Source organism: Sphaeramia orbicularis, chromosome 7 (genome assembly GCF_902148855.1).
Source record: "Sphaeramia orbicularis chromosome 7, fSphaOr1.1, whole genome shotgun sequence".
NCBI lineage: Eukaryota > Metazoa > Chordata > Actinopteri > Kurtiformes > Apogonidae > Sphaeramia > Sphaeramia orbicularis.
Window position 1 is genome coordinate 37102010 of NC_043963.1, and position 12116 is coordinate 37114125.

The 12116-nt window shown below is 37.4% G+C and overlaps 1 protein-coding gene across 11 annotated transcripts; it reads left to right on the plus strand.

Annotated features, from left to right (window-relative positions):
* Positions 1 to 4349: 4349 nt before the first annotated feature.
* Positions 4350 to 11303, plus strand: nfyal (nuclear transcription factor Y, alpha, like). 11 transcript variants are annotated; one of them, XM_030139436.1, is made up of 10 exons: positions 4350 to 4466; positions 5239 to 5343; positions 5493 to 5579; positions 6741 to 6887; positions 7566 to 7697; positions 7788 to 7890; positions 7989 to 8158; positions 9412 to 9585; positions 10083 to 10193; positions 10311 to 11303. In XM_030139436.1, the coding sequence occupies exons 2-10, from the start codon at positions 5263 to 5265 to the stop codon at positions 10374 to 10376; spliced, it is 1071 nt and encodes a 356-aa protein (XP_029995296.1). In that variant the 5' UTR covers positions 4350 to 4466; positions 5239 to 5262; the 3' UTR covers positions 10377 to 11303. The 11 variants fall into 11 exon arrangements, with proteins under 11 accessions (XP_029995296.1, XP_029995299.1, XP_029995301.1 ...); XM_030139439.1 differs by having other exon boundaries at positions 10314 to 11303; XM_030139441.1 differs by having other exon boundaries at positions 7989 to 8140.
* The last annotated feature ends 813 nt before the right edge of the window (positions 11304 to 12116 follow it).

Here is a 12116-nt window from a genome sequence, read left to right on the forward strand (position 1 = left end):
CTGATATAATAACCCTCAACTTTAATCTGAGCTTTTATGAACATCTACATGATCAGTAAATGAAAAACAGGAAAATACCTGATTTTCACTGAAAAAACACAAAATACAGAGGAAAATATAATAATAAACTGTGACAAGTCACTCAAGAAAGGTTAAATAGAGAGGAAATTAATTTGGGAACTGCAATAAAAACAGCAGTGGGTCTTTATGGGTTAATAAAAGTTCTCCAAGGTGTTTCTGGTCTTTCACCATCATACACCTTCAGTCAGGTGACCCAGTCGGGTGTGGTCAGTCCTCAACTTGTTTCTAGGTAAGTTGTGCTGTCCACAAATCTAATAGTACCATTGTCACCAATAAACAAGTGAAACCCCACCCCTCGCACATAATGTACCTTATTTTGGCATCAATCCAGCTGATGTCAGCATATCTACTGCCTCTATATATGTGCCAAGTTTGAAGTAAACTGAAACAAAATTGATGTTTTTATAGACATTTGAAATTTTACCCATAATAAGTAAATGGGAAAAGAAAAAACATTTTAAAAAATTCATACAGCATTGTGAATTTTGACCTACTTTTCTCAAAATATAGTCACATGTAATCTGGGTCGCTGGCAATCTATAAACCCAGTTTTGTTTGAATTCAACCAATAGTTTTTTTTCTACAGATGTGAAATTTTGCCAATTATAAGAAAATGGGGGGGAGAAAAAAAAAACAAAGATTTTTAAAAATTCTTTAAAAAATGTAAATTTTTTTTAACCTATTTTTCCCAAAATGTAATGAGATCTATTCTTGGTTACTGGCAATCTACAAACCAAATTTGGTATGAATTCGACCAGTAGTTTTGTTGCTAAAGTGTAAACAATCTAAGAAACAAAGACACAAACTGAACCAAAAGCAATACCCCATGCTTGCCTCCTCATCGGGGGGCGGGGTAATAAATGTAAACATGCAAGACACTTTACATAAGAATAGTGTATAAGGCAATAGATGACTATATCATAAGAAAAAACTGAATCATGTTTGATAAATACACATTAAAAAGGAAGATAAAACATAATAAAACCTTTTCTGTATTCTTCTGCAGTTGCTTTAGTGGTCATCAAATATTTTCACTTCATTGTAATCTCCCAGAAGTGACTTTATATATTTCATTTTCACTAGTTTTAAAGGAATGTAATTGTTATTATCCATATGGTCCTTCCAGAAACAAAGAAAAGAGTTTTTCTCCTTTAAGATGTAGGGATGCCAAATGTTGTCAGGACCTTTAGGTTCTTCATCATCAAGTCAGTCTTCATGTCTTTCATGTTAATGCCAAACACAATACTTTCTTTGTGAGAGGACGGTGCTCTGTAGTAGGATGTTGGTTGACAGCCAGTCCTGCAAATCTTTCCAAGATGTCAGAGAGTAGCCACAAACAGTGGAAAAACAGAAAAACAGATGATCCGTGGTTTTAATTTCAGTTTGCCAAAAAATATGCACTTAGTATGATCAGTAATAACTGTCAACACTGGCAGATAACTGGGTGGATTTATATTATTCAGAGTTTTTTTAAAGGACTACTATTGTCTGGTGGTATGTATGTTATATAGAACATTCTTCATCCATAATTCTGAGAATAGTCAACTTGAGGTTTTCTAACATCACATTAAGAGCAGATTATATACATCCATATTTTAAACAAATATTTAGGAGACAGTAGAATATAAGTAGCACTGCATCCAGTAGATTTCACACACCCACACCCATAAACACAGAAATAGATTTTTTTTTGACTGTGCAATATTTTCTTACACTGTACAATAAGATAAATTCTATTTGTCACATGTACAGGTATACATAGCATAACACACAGTTAAATGTATTTTTGTAACTGCAGCCAATAGTATGCTCAACTATTATACAGTAAATGGGCCTCAGTGAGATGAAATATTTAATGTAAATGCCGTTTATACCATGCTCTTTTTATATGTATTTTTTCTCTGAACTTTTATTTTTTCCTCATTATTCTTATTCTTATTTTTTATTTATTTACATCTTATTATTTCTGTTTATTAATCCTGTTTCGAATTAGTGCTACTAACCCTTTATATGCTGATACTTTTATATTTCTTACTTTAATCTTCACTTTTAACCCATAAAGACCCAAACAGCCACTGGTGACCTAAAGCATCTACTGATCTAAAATGTTTAATACCTGCTGATCCACTAATCTTACCAATACATGTAAATAACACTTTTAAAATGCAGTTTCTCAGCTTTTCAGCAGCATCACATGTCTTTTTTTGGACATCAAGAGACTCTGTAGTGAACATGGAAACACTGTCAACTTCTACAACACTGATTCACCAGTAAAACCCATGGAGTTGGCTCAATGACAGTGGAAGGAGACACTGGGTTTATGTTCAGTTAATGATAGATTTTACTGGAAAAGTCACCTTTTCTTCAGTTTTCTGTTTCTGATACAATAACCCTCAACTTCAATCTGAGCTTTTATGAACATCTACATGATCAGTAAATTAAATGTAGGAAAATACATGATTTTCAGTGAAAAAATGCAAAATACAGAGGATGATATTATAATAAATGGAGACAAATCACTTGAGAGAGGTTAAAGGAATGGAAAAAATAATTTGGGAACTGACACAAAAGTAGCACTGGGTCTTTATGGGTTAATATTACTATTCCAATGCTGCTGTAACACTGAATTGTCCTATTGTGAGACAAATTAAGAATTATTTTATTTTATATGGCTAGGTATTTAGTTATGAAGAATCGTTTTATTTATTTTCCCATAAAGTTGGAATGAAATATTTTTGCCTCTTCTCATGAAATGATTGTGACAATGGAATTTATTTTCAATAGACAGTGTAATTGGAACTCAGTATTGCACCTGGTTAAAGGTTATTACTGATTTATATAAATAAGAAAAAAGAGAGGAATGTGTCTGAAAACAAAATTATACCAACTTTATATGTAACAGTGTTCAGATTTAGTTACAGTACCACATAGGCCAGGGGTAGGCAACCTGTGGCTCCGGGGCCACATATGGCTCTTGGGCCCTTTTCCAGTGGCTCAATGTGGCTTTGTCAACAACCATATAAAAATTAAGAACACTTTTTTTTTTTTTTACACATTTTGCCATTGCAATAAAGTGATCCTGATGTTATGCAGTTGTAAAAATGTCGACTCTACTCCAAATGAATAAAAAACTATATAGTAATAGTAGCAAAAGTAAATTACTTTTTAATTTTATACCACAGAAGGTATTCATCTGTATTCTCCATTGCAAAGAAAGTCTTCACCTACCAACTGATTTTTGCATCAAACAAAAATAATGACAAACGTCACTGTTTTCTTTAGTTTTGTCATTTATTTGTAGTTCTGTAAATGCACTGAAACTTTGATTTCTTTTCCACATACTTTGTAAAAAATAATCCTAAAGAGCTTCTTAAACAGTCACCAGTTTGAGGAAAGCTATAAGGCACAGGTGTCAAACATGCGGCTCGGGGCCCAAATCCGGCCCGCCAACGGGTCCAGTCTGGCCCTTGGGATGAATTTGTGAAATGCAAAAATTACACTAAGATATTAACAATCCTTTTAGTTCAGGTTCACATTTAGACCAATTCAATCTCAAGTGGGCAGGACCAGTAAAATACTATCATAATAACATAAAAATAATGACAACTCCAAATGTTTCTCTTTGTGAATGTAAATATTTTCATGTATTTACACTAAAACAAAGTATAATTTTGCTAAAAATGTCAATAACCTGAAATGTCTTAAGAGAAGCAAGTACAATTTTAACAATATTCTGCCTGTTACTCAATGTTTTGTGTATTTGTAAATCCACTTTAATCTGTGAGTTATAATGAACATGTGGAAATGATAAACTGAGGCATAATATTGTGAAAATTACACTTATTTTTTCAGTTTGTTCATGTTATTCACATCTTTTGAAAGGATAGTTTGTAGATGGAAACCTATTCATAATGTACAGTAAATAAACTTTTTTTTGCTCTAAAACAGAGAAAAGTTTGGAGTTGACATTATTTCTATATTATTATGTTATTATTTTACTGGTTCGGCCCATTTCAGATCAAATTCAGCTGAATCTGAACTAAAATGAGTTTGACAGCCCTGATATTAGGGGATCTTTTGGCTCCAGACAGTTTGGTTTTTCTTTTTCTGTCCCACAATGGCTCTTTAGATTGCAAAGGTTGCCGACCCATGACACAGGCAAATGTGACTACACAGCGACCCCTGCCGGCCTTTTCCAGACCTTTGCCGTGCCGTGGCCCTGCTCTCCTCATGCTTTCATGTGTCACGCAGCTGCGCACCAGCCTGCGCACCTCCTCCCAGGCGCCGTTGTTTCATTTGCGCCATTTTGTCCGCTCACTTTGTTGATTGGGCTTTAGCGAGCTGTACTAGAGCCAATCAGAGGGAAACCGGACAGCGAAGACACGGTAAGGCAGACCCGATTGAAGGCATTGGTAGTTGTCAGCACGGATTGGTTTGTCAGGGACCAACCAAATTACTAACCCTGCTAAATGCAAAAAAATCGAATGGCAGTTTGATTTCGACCGCTGCGTCCCAGAGTGGAAATAACATGTTGTTTCCAATGTCGGCTCTTGTTAGGAAACATGATCTCTGTTGGTCGACAAGCCTTAGCTAACGTTAGCTTAGTAAGCTACAAAATCGTTTGTCAAACAAAGGAATGGTTGGTAATACCGACATCCAGTCATCAATAAACGCTGTCAAGGACACCATCCCTGTGTATAAATGAGAATAAGCCGTCTGAAGGCTGGCTTTGACTGCTTTTAACGCGTTAACTAGCCTTTCCTGGTCTTTCTGGTATTTACCATGTACTAAATATTCACCAGCCAACCGAGCTAGCATTGTTAGCTTCCTCACAAAAAACACTCAGTTAAAGCATTTAAGCAGCCAGTGTATTTAGAGGCTTCATAAATATATAACTACTGTAGATATCAGACCATTATATTCTGTATCTTAGTCTCATGTTGAACTAATCTAATCAGTCTTTAAACCCGTTATTATGCAAAACATTAGGGACATTTTACGTTAGAGTGACGCAAGACCTAGCTAACTGTTAGCACGAATAAAATGAACAACCTTGCCTATCCTGTGTGATGAAGGTGATTACGTTTTATTGCTAACATAACGAATGTTTAATGGGTGAAAAGAATACATTTTTCGTTATCTTCTTTTTTTCTCAAGAGAGGCTTGGGACAATAACAAGCTATGGAGCAGTACACCACTGCCACCACCACCACTGGGGAGCAGATAGTAGTGCAGACTGCCAATGGACAAATCCAGCAGCAGGTGAGCTGAGACCCATGAATTTTGCTCTGTCTAATATATTGACTTAATCTAATTTAGTCTCACAGGGAAGAGGAACCCAGAATAAAGACGATCCCATCAGTGCAAAGGCTAGATTTTCCAAATAATAAATTGTCCTGCCTTGTCTGCAGACACAGGGCACAGTGACGGCTGTGCAGCTGCAAACAGAGGCTCCAGTAGTGACGGCCTCAGGTCAGCAGGTGCAGACACTCCAGGTAGTGGTGTCACCGCCGCCCTGTGTCAGTGTCATGACATTGTTGCAATTCACGAGTTTGCATGCTTCACCCCAGACTTTTTTTTTTTTTTTTCAACCCAGCTCAGTGGTATTTGGTTCATCCTCCCTCCCAGCATGCTTTGCAGCTGCCTGAACTGCATGTTCCTCAGCACAGTGTGTTGTGTGGCAGCCTCAAGTTTCTGCTTGTGCTCTCATGGCTGTTGAAATATTTGTTTTTGTTTCTTGCTTTTATAAGCAAGTTACATAAACCAGACATTTTTCATTGTGATGTGGATGAAAGCCATTTAAAGCATGAGTCACGTCAATGTGTTTCGGTGAATCTTGCAGGGAAAAAAACCTTCCAAGGTTGACTTGTAACTGTAATCATTACAGTTTTACACATAGTAATATTCATTTTGGCCTTTTTTGGTTTCATGGTCCCCATCCTAAATGCAGAGTTCCTTCACTCAGGCATTTTTTCCCCTGACATGTTTGCAGCCATTGGCTCTCACTCATCAAGGTATCATACCAGCCATGTTCAGTTTCAGACTTGCCTAAGTAGATATCTTAGTTTAACTACAACACAACCATGAATGCAAGGAGGATGTGCGCATGTTGCCAGAGTCAAACTTAACTGAATAAAGGTTTAGAATATACTGTAGTTTGTAGCATATTGACACTGGAAGTAGATTATTTAAAATTTTTGTATGAGAGAAATAATGGCACATGTTTGTACTGAGAAATTGTATTTTCACCGTCATTGTGAATATGTATGATAAATGTGCTGTACAAGACTGAAACTTGGTGAATGAGAAACATTTTTATTTCATGCATACCAGTCCTCCTTCATGCCCATGACACTCATGTTTGTTGAACATTTATCTATCTGATGGAGCCCTCAATATGTGGGTCACACAACTGCGAGGTTAGTTTGGTTATTTATCACAAGTCATTTGCAATAGTGAATAAAGTTGTTGCACATTGTAGCTTTCCCCATATTGTGCAGGCCTAATGTATATCATGAAATGAAATTTAAGAAATATATTCATTGATTGAATATTCCTAATTCTCCTGAAACTGTAACAGTCAGATACGAATTGAAATCTGTATAAGAAAAAAAACCTGTGGAAGTGCAAGTATAACGGCATCCTGTTTCTGTCTGTAGGTCCAGGGACAGCCTCTGATGGTCCAGGTGAGCGGTGGGCAGCTCATCACTTCATCAGGGCAGCCCATCATGGTCCAGGCTATGTCAGGGGGTCAAGGTCAAACCATAATGCAGGTTCCGGTATCTGGAGCCCAGGGACTTCAGCAGGTAAGGAGTGAAGCGCAGTCACCAGATCAGATCATATTCTTTGTGAGTAGAAGTATCGGCTAGTGACATGTTTTGGAATTGCATTGTGTCTCACAAAGGCCTCTTGCTTTTACATTTATGAAATTTTTTTTGACACTGTATTGACCAAAAATATTAGTTGAAGTTATTTTTTATGCACATAAAATCATGGCACAATCATTTGTATTGAGAAGCAAATTAGCTCATTTAAATTTAACAGACCGTACCAAAAGTAGCGGTGAGACTCGGATGAATGCAAATGCAGATCCCCCAGTTATTCCCCATATTTTACTCAAATATTCCTGTGTGTTTGATTCTATGACAATGTTCCTAATATTAGATTCTAAAAACTGGTACTGTTTCTCACCGTTGTGGCCCTCAGGTCAGACTCTTGCAGTACACAGCTTTAGTATATCATTTGTTGATAAATACAATGGTGGGTGCATAGTCTGTGTAATTATCTATTGTGAACTGACCAGATTATAAACAATGAAGTTTATATTCCTCACTGCATCTGTGCTTATAGATTTTGTTTTAAAATAAATGAATGGATTTCAGCAAAGGTTTAGGAGTTTCTGCCAGAACTTGGAGAGAATCTACCTCTTTAGTAAAAAAGCTGAATGCATTCCAATCCGAGGGTGGTTTTGTGTTCCTGTTCAGATCCAGCTGGTGCAGCCGGGACAGATCCAGTTGCAGGGCGGTCAGACCCTCCAGCTCCAGGGTCAGCAGGGTCAGCCCCAGCAGATCATCATTCAGCAGCCTCAGACAGCCATCACTGCTGGACAGAACCAGGTGCCAAATCCTGTCAAGTTTCTCCTGCTTTGATGTGGAAATATGTTTAATTAAAGCATTATTACTGAGTACCCTCACATTTTCCCACAGGGGCAGCAGATCAGCGTGCAGGGCCAGCAGGTAGCCCAGACGGCTGACGGACAGACCATCGTCTACCAGCCTGTAAATGCAGACGGCACCGTACTACAGCAGGGTAAAGTCAACTCTGCCTTCACCTTTTAATGCGTCTCCTCTGTGTTATACCTGGTTGTCCTTATGAATAAAAATGATGAAGATGATCTGTGCTTGTAGGAATGATCACCATTCCAGCCGCCAGCTTGGCAGGCGCCCAGATTGTACAAGCAGGCGGTGCCAACACCAACACTACTAACAGCGGCCAAGGCACTGTGACCGTCACCCTGCCCGTCTCCGGCAACATGGTCAATGCAGGTGGAATGGTCATGGTAAGACCCTGTGCAGAGGTACCCAGCATCTTTTTTTTTTTTTAACCTTTTTAAAAACTTTCACATGCCGGTGGGTGATGTGGTGGAGGTCACAGCACATGTAAAGCTCTCCCATGTTTTATTATAATTTTTTGTCAGCAGTAAATGTACCACTGGACTGGTGTTCACACTCAAAATGAGCCCCGGCCTGTTTGTCAGGCGTTTTCACCTTTTGTCTGATTTTAGTACGTGTAATTATTGCGAACAGTGAGATTAATTTTTGACTTACGGGAGGATTTATACTTAAGCCTGTCATTAGTGAATAAGTTTTGGTGACTAATGCAGTTCCTGAACATTAACTGAGACACAAGTGTAATTTAACAGTAATAACCAGAAACGTGTTTGTGTGCACAACAGTACAACTACCCTGCACACTGTCCTCTATTGTTTAGTAAAAGATAATTCAGAAGCACATCTATATCATCTACATTTTGAAGTTTAGTCTTAGTAAACATTCATGAATATGCAATATATGAAAAAACACTTATTTTCCCAAAATGTTTTTGGATTAAGAGAGTTAATTTGCATTATGGCAAATGAAGACACCTCAAATAAATGATTATGTACCAGACATTTAATTGATCTAAGTGATCAGCTCATTGATTCTTAGCTGGTACTGTTTGTATTGAGCATATTTTTTTTCTGTTTAGTTACTGAGTACATTTATATGTTCAAAATGTTGTTTTTTGCTCATATTCTGAGAAAAACAATATTCCTACTAAGTCATATACATGGCTGATGGAGAAGAATGTTACTTATTGCCAGTCTACATTGAACCATACATAGTGATGATTAATACAACATAATGACAAGAGTCCCTGGTTCTGGTTTGCTTCTGTGGATCAGAACAGGATTTTTTCCAGTATTTTGCACCAGCAGTGGATTATATGACCACGTGAACAGAACCTTTCACTTTCTTTTCTTCAGCTAACTTCTTGAAAACGCCTGTGCAATTTTTTGATGAGAAAAAGCTACATTTGGAATAAACTAAGCCTAACATGGTGTTTACATTTCAAATTAAAAATATTATTTTCAGAGTAATTAGTGGAACATTTGTGAACATCTAACATAGTTATTACAGTTATCAATGCTGTATAGATTTAATGCACTTAGATACTATTTTCTGTCTGTACATAATGATGTCTTCCTTGTTTTTCTTTTTTCTTTTCATATTTTTTCCAACATATTCTAAGTTCTGTGTGCCTTTTGTGTGTGTTTTCCTCTGTTGTTAGATGGTGCCTGGAGGTGGTGGAGTTCCCACAATGCAACGTATCCCACTGCCAGGGGCTGAGATGCTGGAGGAGGAGCCGTTGTACGTCAACGCTAAGCAGTACCACCGTATCCTGAAGCGGAGACAAGCCCGGGCTAAGCTGGAGGCAGAGGGCAAGATTCCCAAAGAGAGGAGGGTAAATAAGTTTGGTCATTATAAGTGTTTTCGTTGACATGTAAACTCAATCTGTAAACAATAGGTGATTCCTGCCTCACTGTTTCAGTTTATATTAAAACAAAGTGGATTCTAATGCAAACATTTTATCACACATAGTGATTTGTTTTTACCACATTTCTTCAAATTGTGACCGGGACCTTTATTGATCTCAACTGCTGAAGGCATTTGGCATGTATTAGGGATAGTCCTTTATTTCTGCTTTTCCTCTGATAAGTCATATTTTCAGTTAATATGTTATATATTTTGTTGTGTGTCTGCTCCAATGAGTTTTTATTTGAGGAAATGCAGAAGTTTTATTTAACACTGACTAAATGTAAAATAGATAAAACACAAGATTTGTTCGACATCTGCCCATTCAGTAGTTTTTGTGTAATTGGCAGCATTTCAACATGTACTCGTGCAGATCTGGCTAATTATTTTCAGAAGGTAACTTACAGTTTTGTTTGTTTTTGTCAGAAATATCTTCACGAGTCCCGTCATCGTCATGCTATGCAGCGTAAGAGAGGGGATGGAGGACGTTTCTTTTCACCTAAAGACAAAGAAGAAATGGCTTTGGCCCTGGCACAGGTACGGAGCTGTGTGTGGAGGGATTTTTACCAATTATGTTTTGTGGCTTAAGGTGTTAAAACAACCACAGTATTTTGTGTTGATCTCACTGTTTTTCTTTTCTTCTCCTCTCCAAAGCAGCAGCAGGATGTCGGCCAGGCAGGTGGAGATGAGACGGTGGCTCAGATGATTCGAGTCTCATAGCACTGTTGACCAAACCACCCTTTATGTCTTTGAACTACATCTTGCCTAAGACTCCTCATCCCAGCCAAACCATCTGTTGTACCCCCTCCTGTCATTTGTGCTCACATCTGCCCCACCATCATCCACCCACCTACCCACAGCTCCAGTCTCTGTTGGCGTTTGGCCCCTTCACTGGTCTTCCAGGCACCTGGCCACATGGATGCTGAGCCTGAGGACTGCTCTGTTCCTCTTCTCGCATATCGAAGATGCTTCCGGCTTTTGTGGTCAAGCTCTTAGGGCCAACGTTTAATTTAATTTATCTTTTTTTCATATGGTTTTGTTTGGACAATGTTAACATGTGAAGGTTTGTGGAACCAGGTCAGAAATGACAGCTGTGAAGCCATATTCTGTTGAAAACTGGTCCATTTAAAAGTTGAGATTTGTCACCAGGGGATACTTTTTGCTTATATTGTATTTTTGGTGAATGGTACAGCCTTTTGATTTACTCATTAGGAGTTAATGATAAACTTGTCATGTGTCTTATGTGATGTTTTGAATTTTGAGGTTTTTTTTTTTTTCATCCCATGTACTTTGGGGGACACTCTATGTTGTAGGTGTAGCCTACATTGTTAAGCAGTGACTAATGTGCGATGCTAAAGTTGAAAAAATTTTGTACAGAAATTATTTTCCCCTCAATGTATATTGGATGTACTAAGTTGCTCAGTGGATGGACTTGGTGTTCATAGGTTAAAAAAAGAGTAAGTGTTGCATCATATAACATATACTATTCATGTACTTATTTAGTAGTCAGTCCACATGAGTGTTCTTGCTTTTTTTATTGTAGTTTTTTACCCATGAAGTGCAGTCCTGCAATGTTTTTTATAATTAAAAAAAGTTGGAAGGTGAATTCATGAAACATTGTCAATTAAATTTTATGAAGTAATTTCATTTTATTTGTTGTTACTTGTTGAAGTAGTTTAATGTATAATGTTTAAGTCTTACTTTTTATCTTAGAATACAGTGCGTGGTCTGACAGCAAATCACACGTTTAGGTTCAACAGACAGTGTATAGCTTTTTAGATTATTTATTTATTATGGACAGTGCATATTGATGAACATCTACAACAATTGCAGCTATAAATATGACAGATTGTAGCAACAGTGCAAATTTCCGTCTGTAGTCCCTAGGCAGGTGACGAGAAAGACAACTGACAAGAGACAAAACAACACAGTGAGGACAATCTACTCATGGTTACAGGCTTGGTTTTCATTCATCCAATGTTAAAGTTGTGATTTGGAGGAGGCATGTGATTGTGAGTCTCTTATGTTGGGTGGTAAATTTTTCCAATATTCAGTTCAGTGACAGAAAGCATAGTTTGTCCGAAAGTAGTGCGGTTGGACTATAGCTTTAAAAAACTGTATGGAACCACTGTCAATTTCCAGACCTCGGGTGTGAATAAGAGATGGTCACAATGCTGAACTACAGTACTTGCATTTTTGCATCAGAGGAAGCAGGGTTGTTCTATCGAGTATTGACTTCAAAAGTTAAAACATGAATATTGCACTCCAAAAATGGATATATTTTATATTTACATATATTAGTTTCCATTTTCTACACGTACATGGCAAAGAAAGCTTATTTATACAGCATGTTTCATACGCAGACAAAAAGGCATCCAGATAAACATGCTTAAGCAGTAAGAAAAATATTTCCTTAGAATCTAAATGACACTGCTTGTCTTGGGAATGTTATTGTAGTCA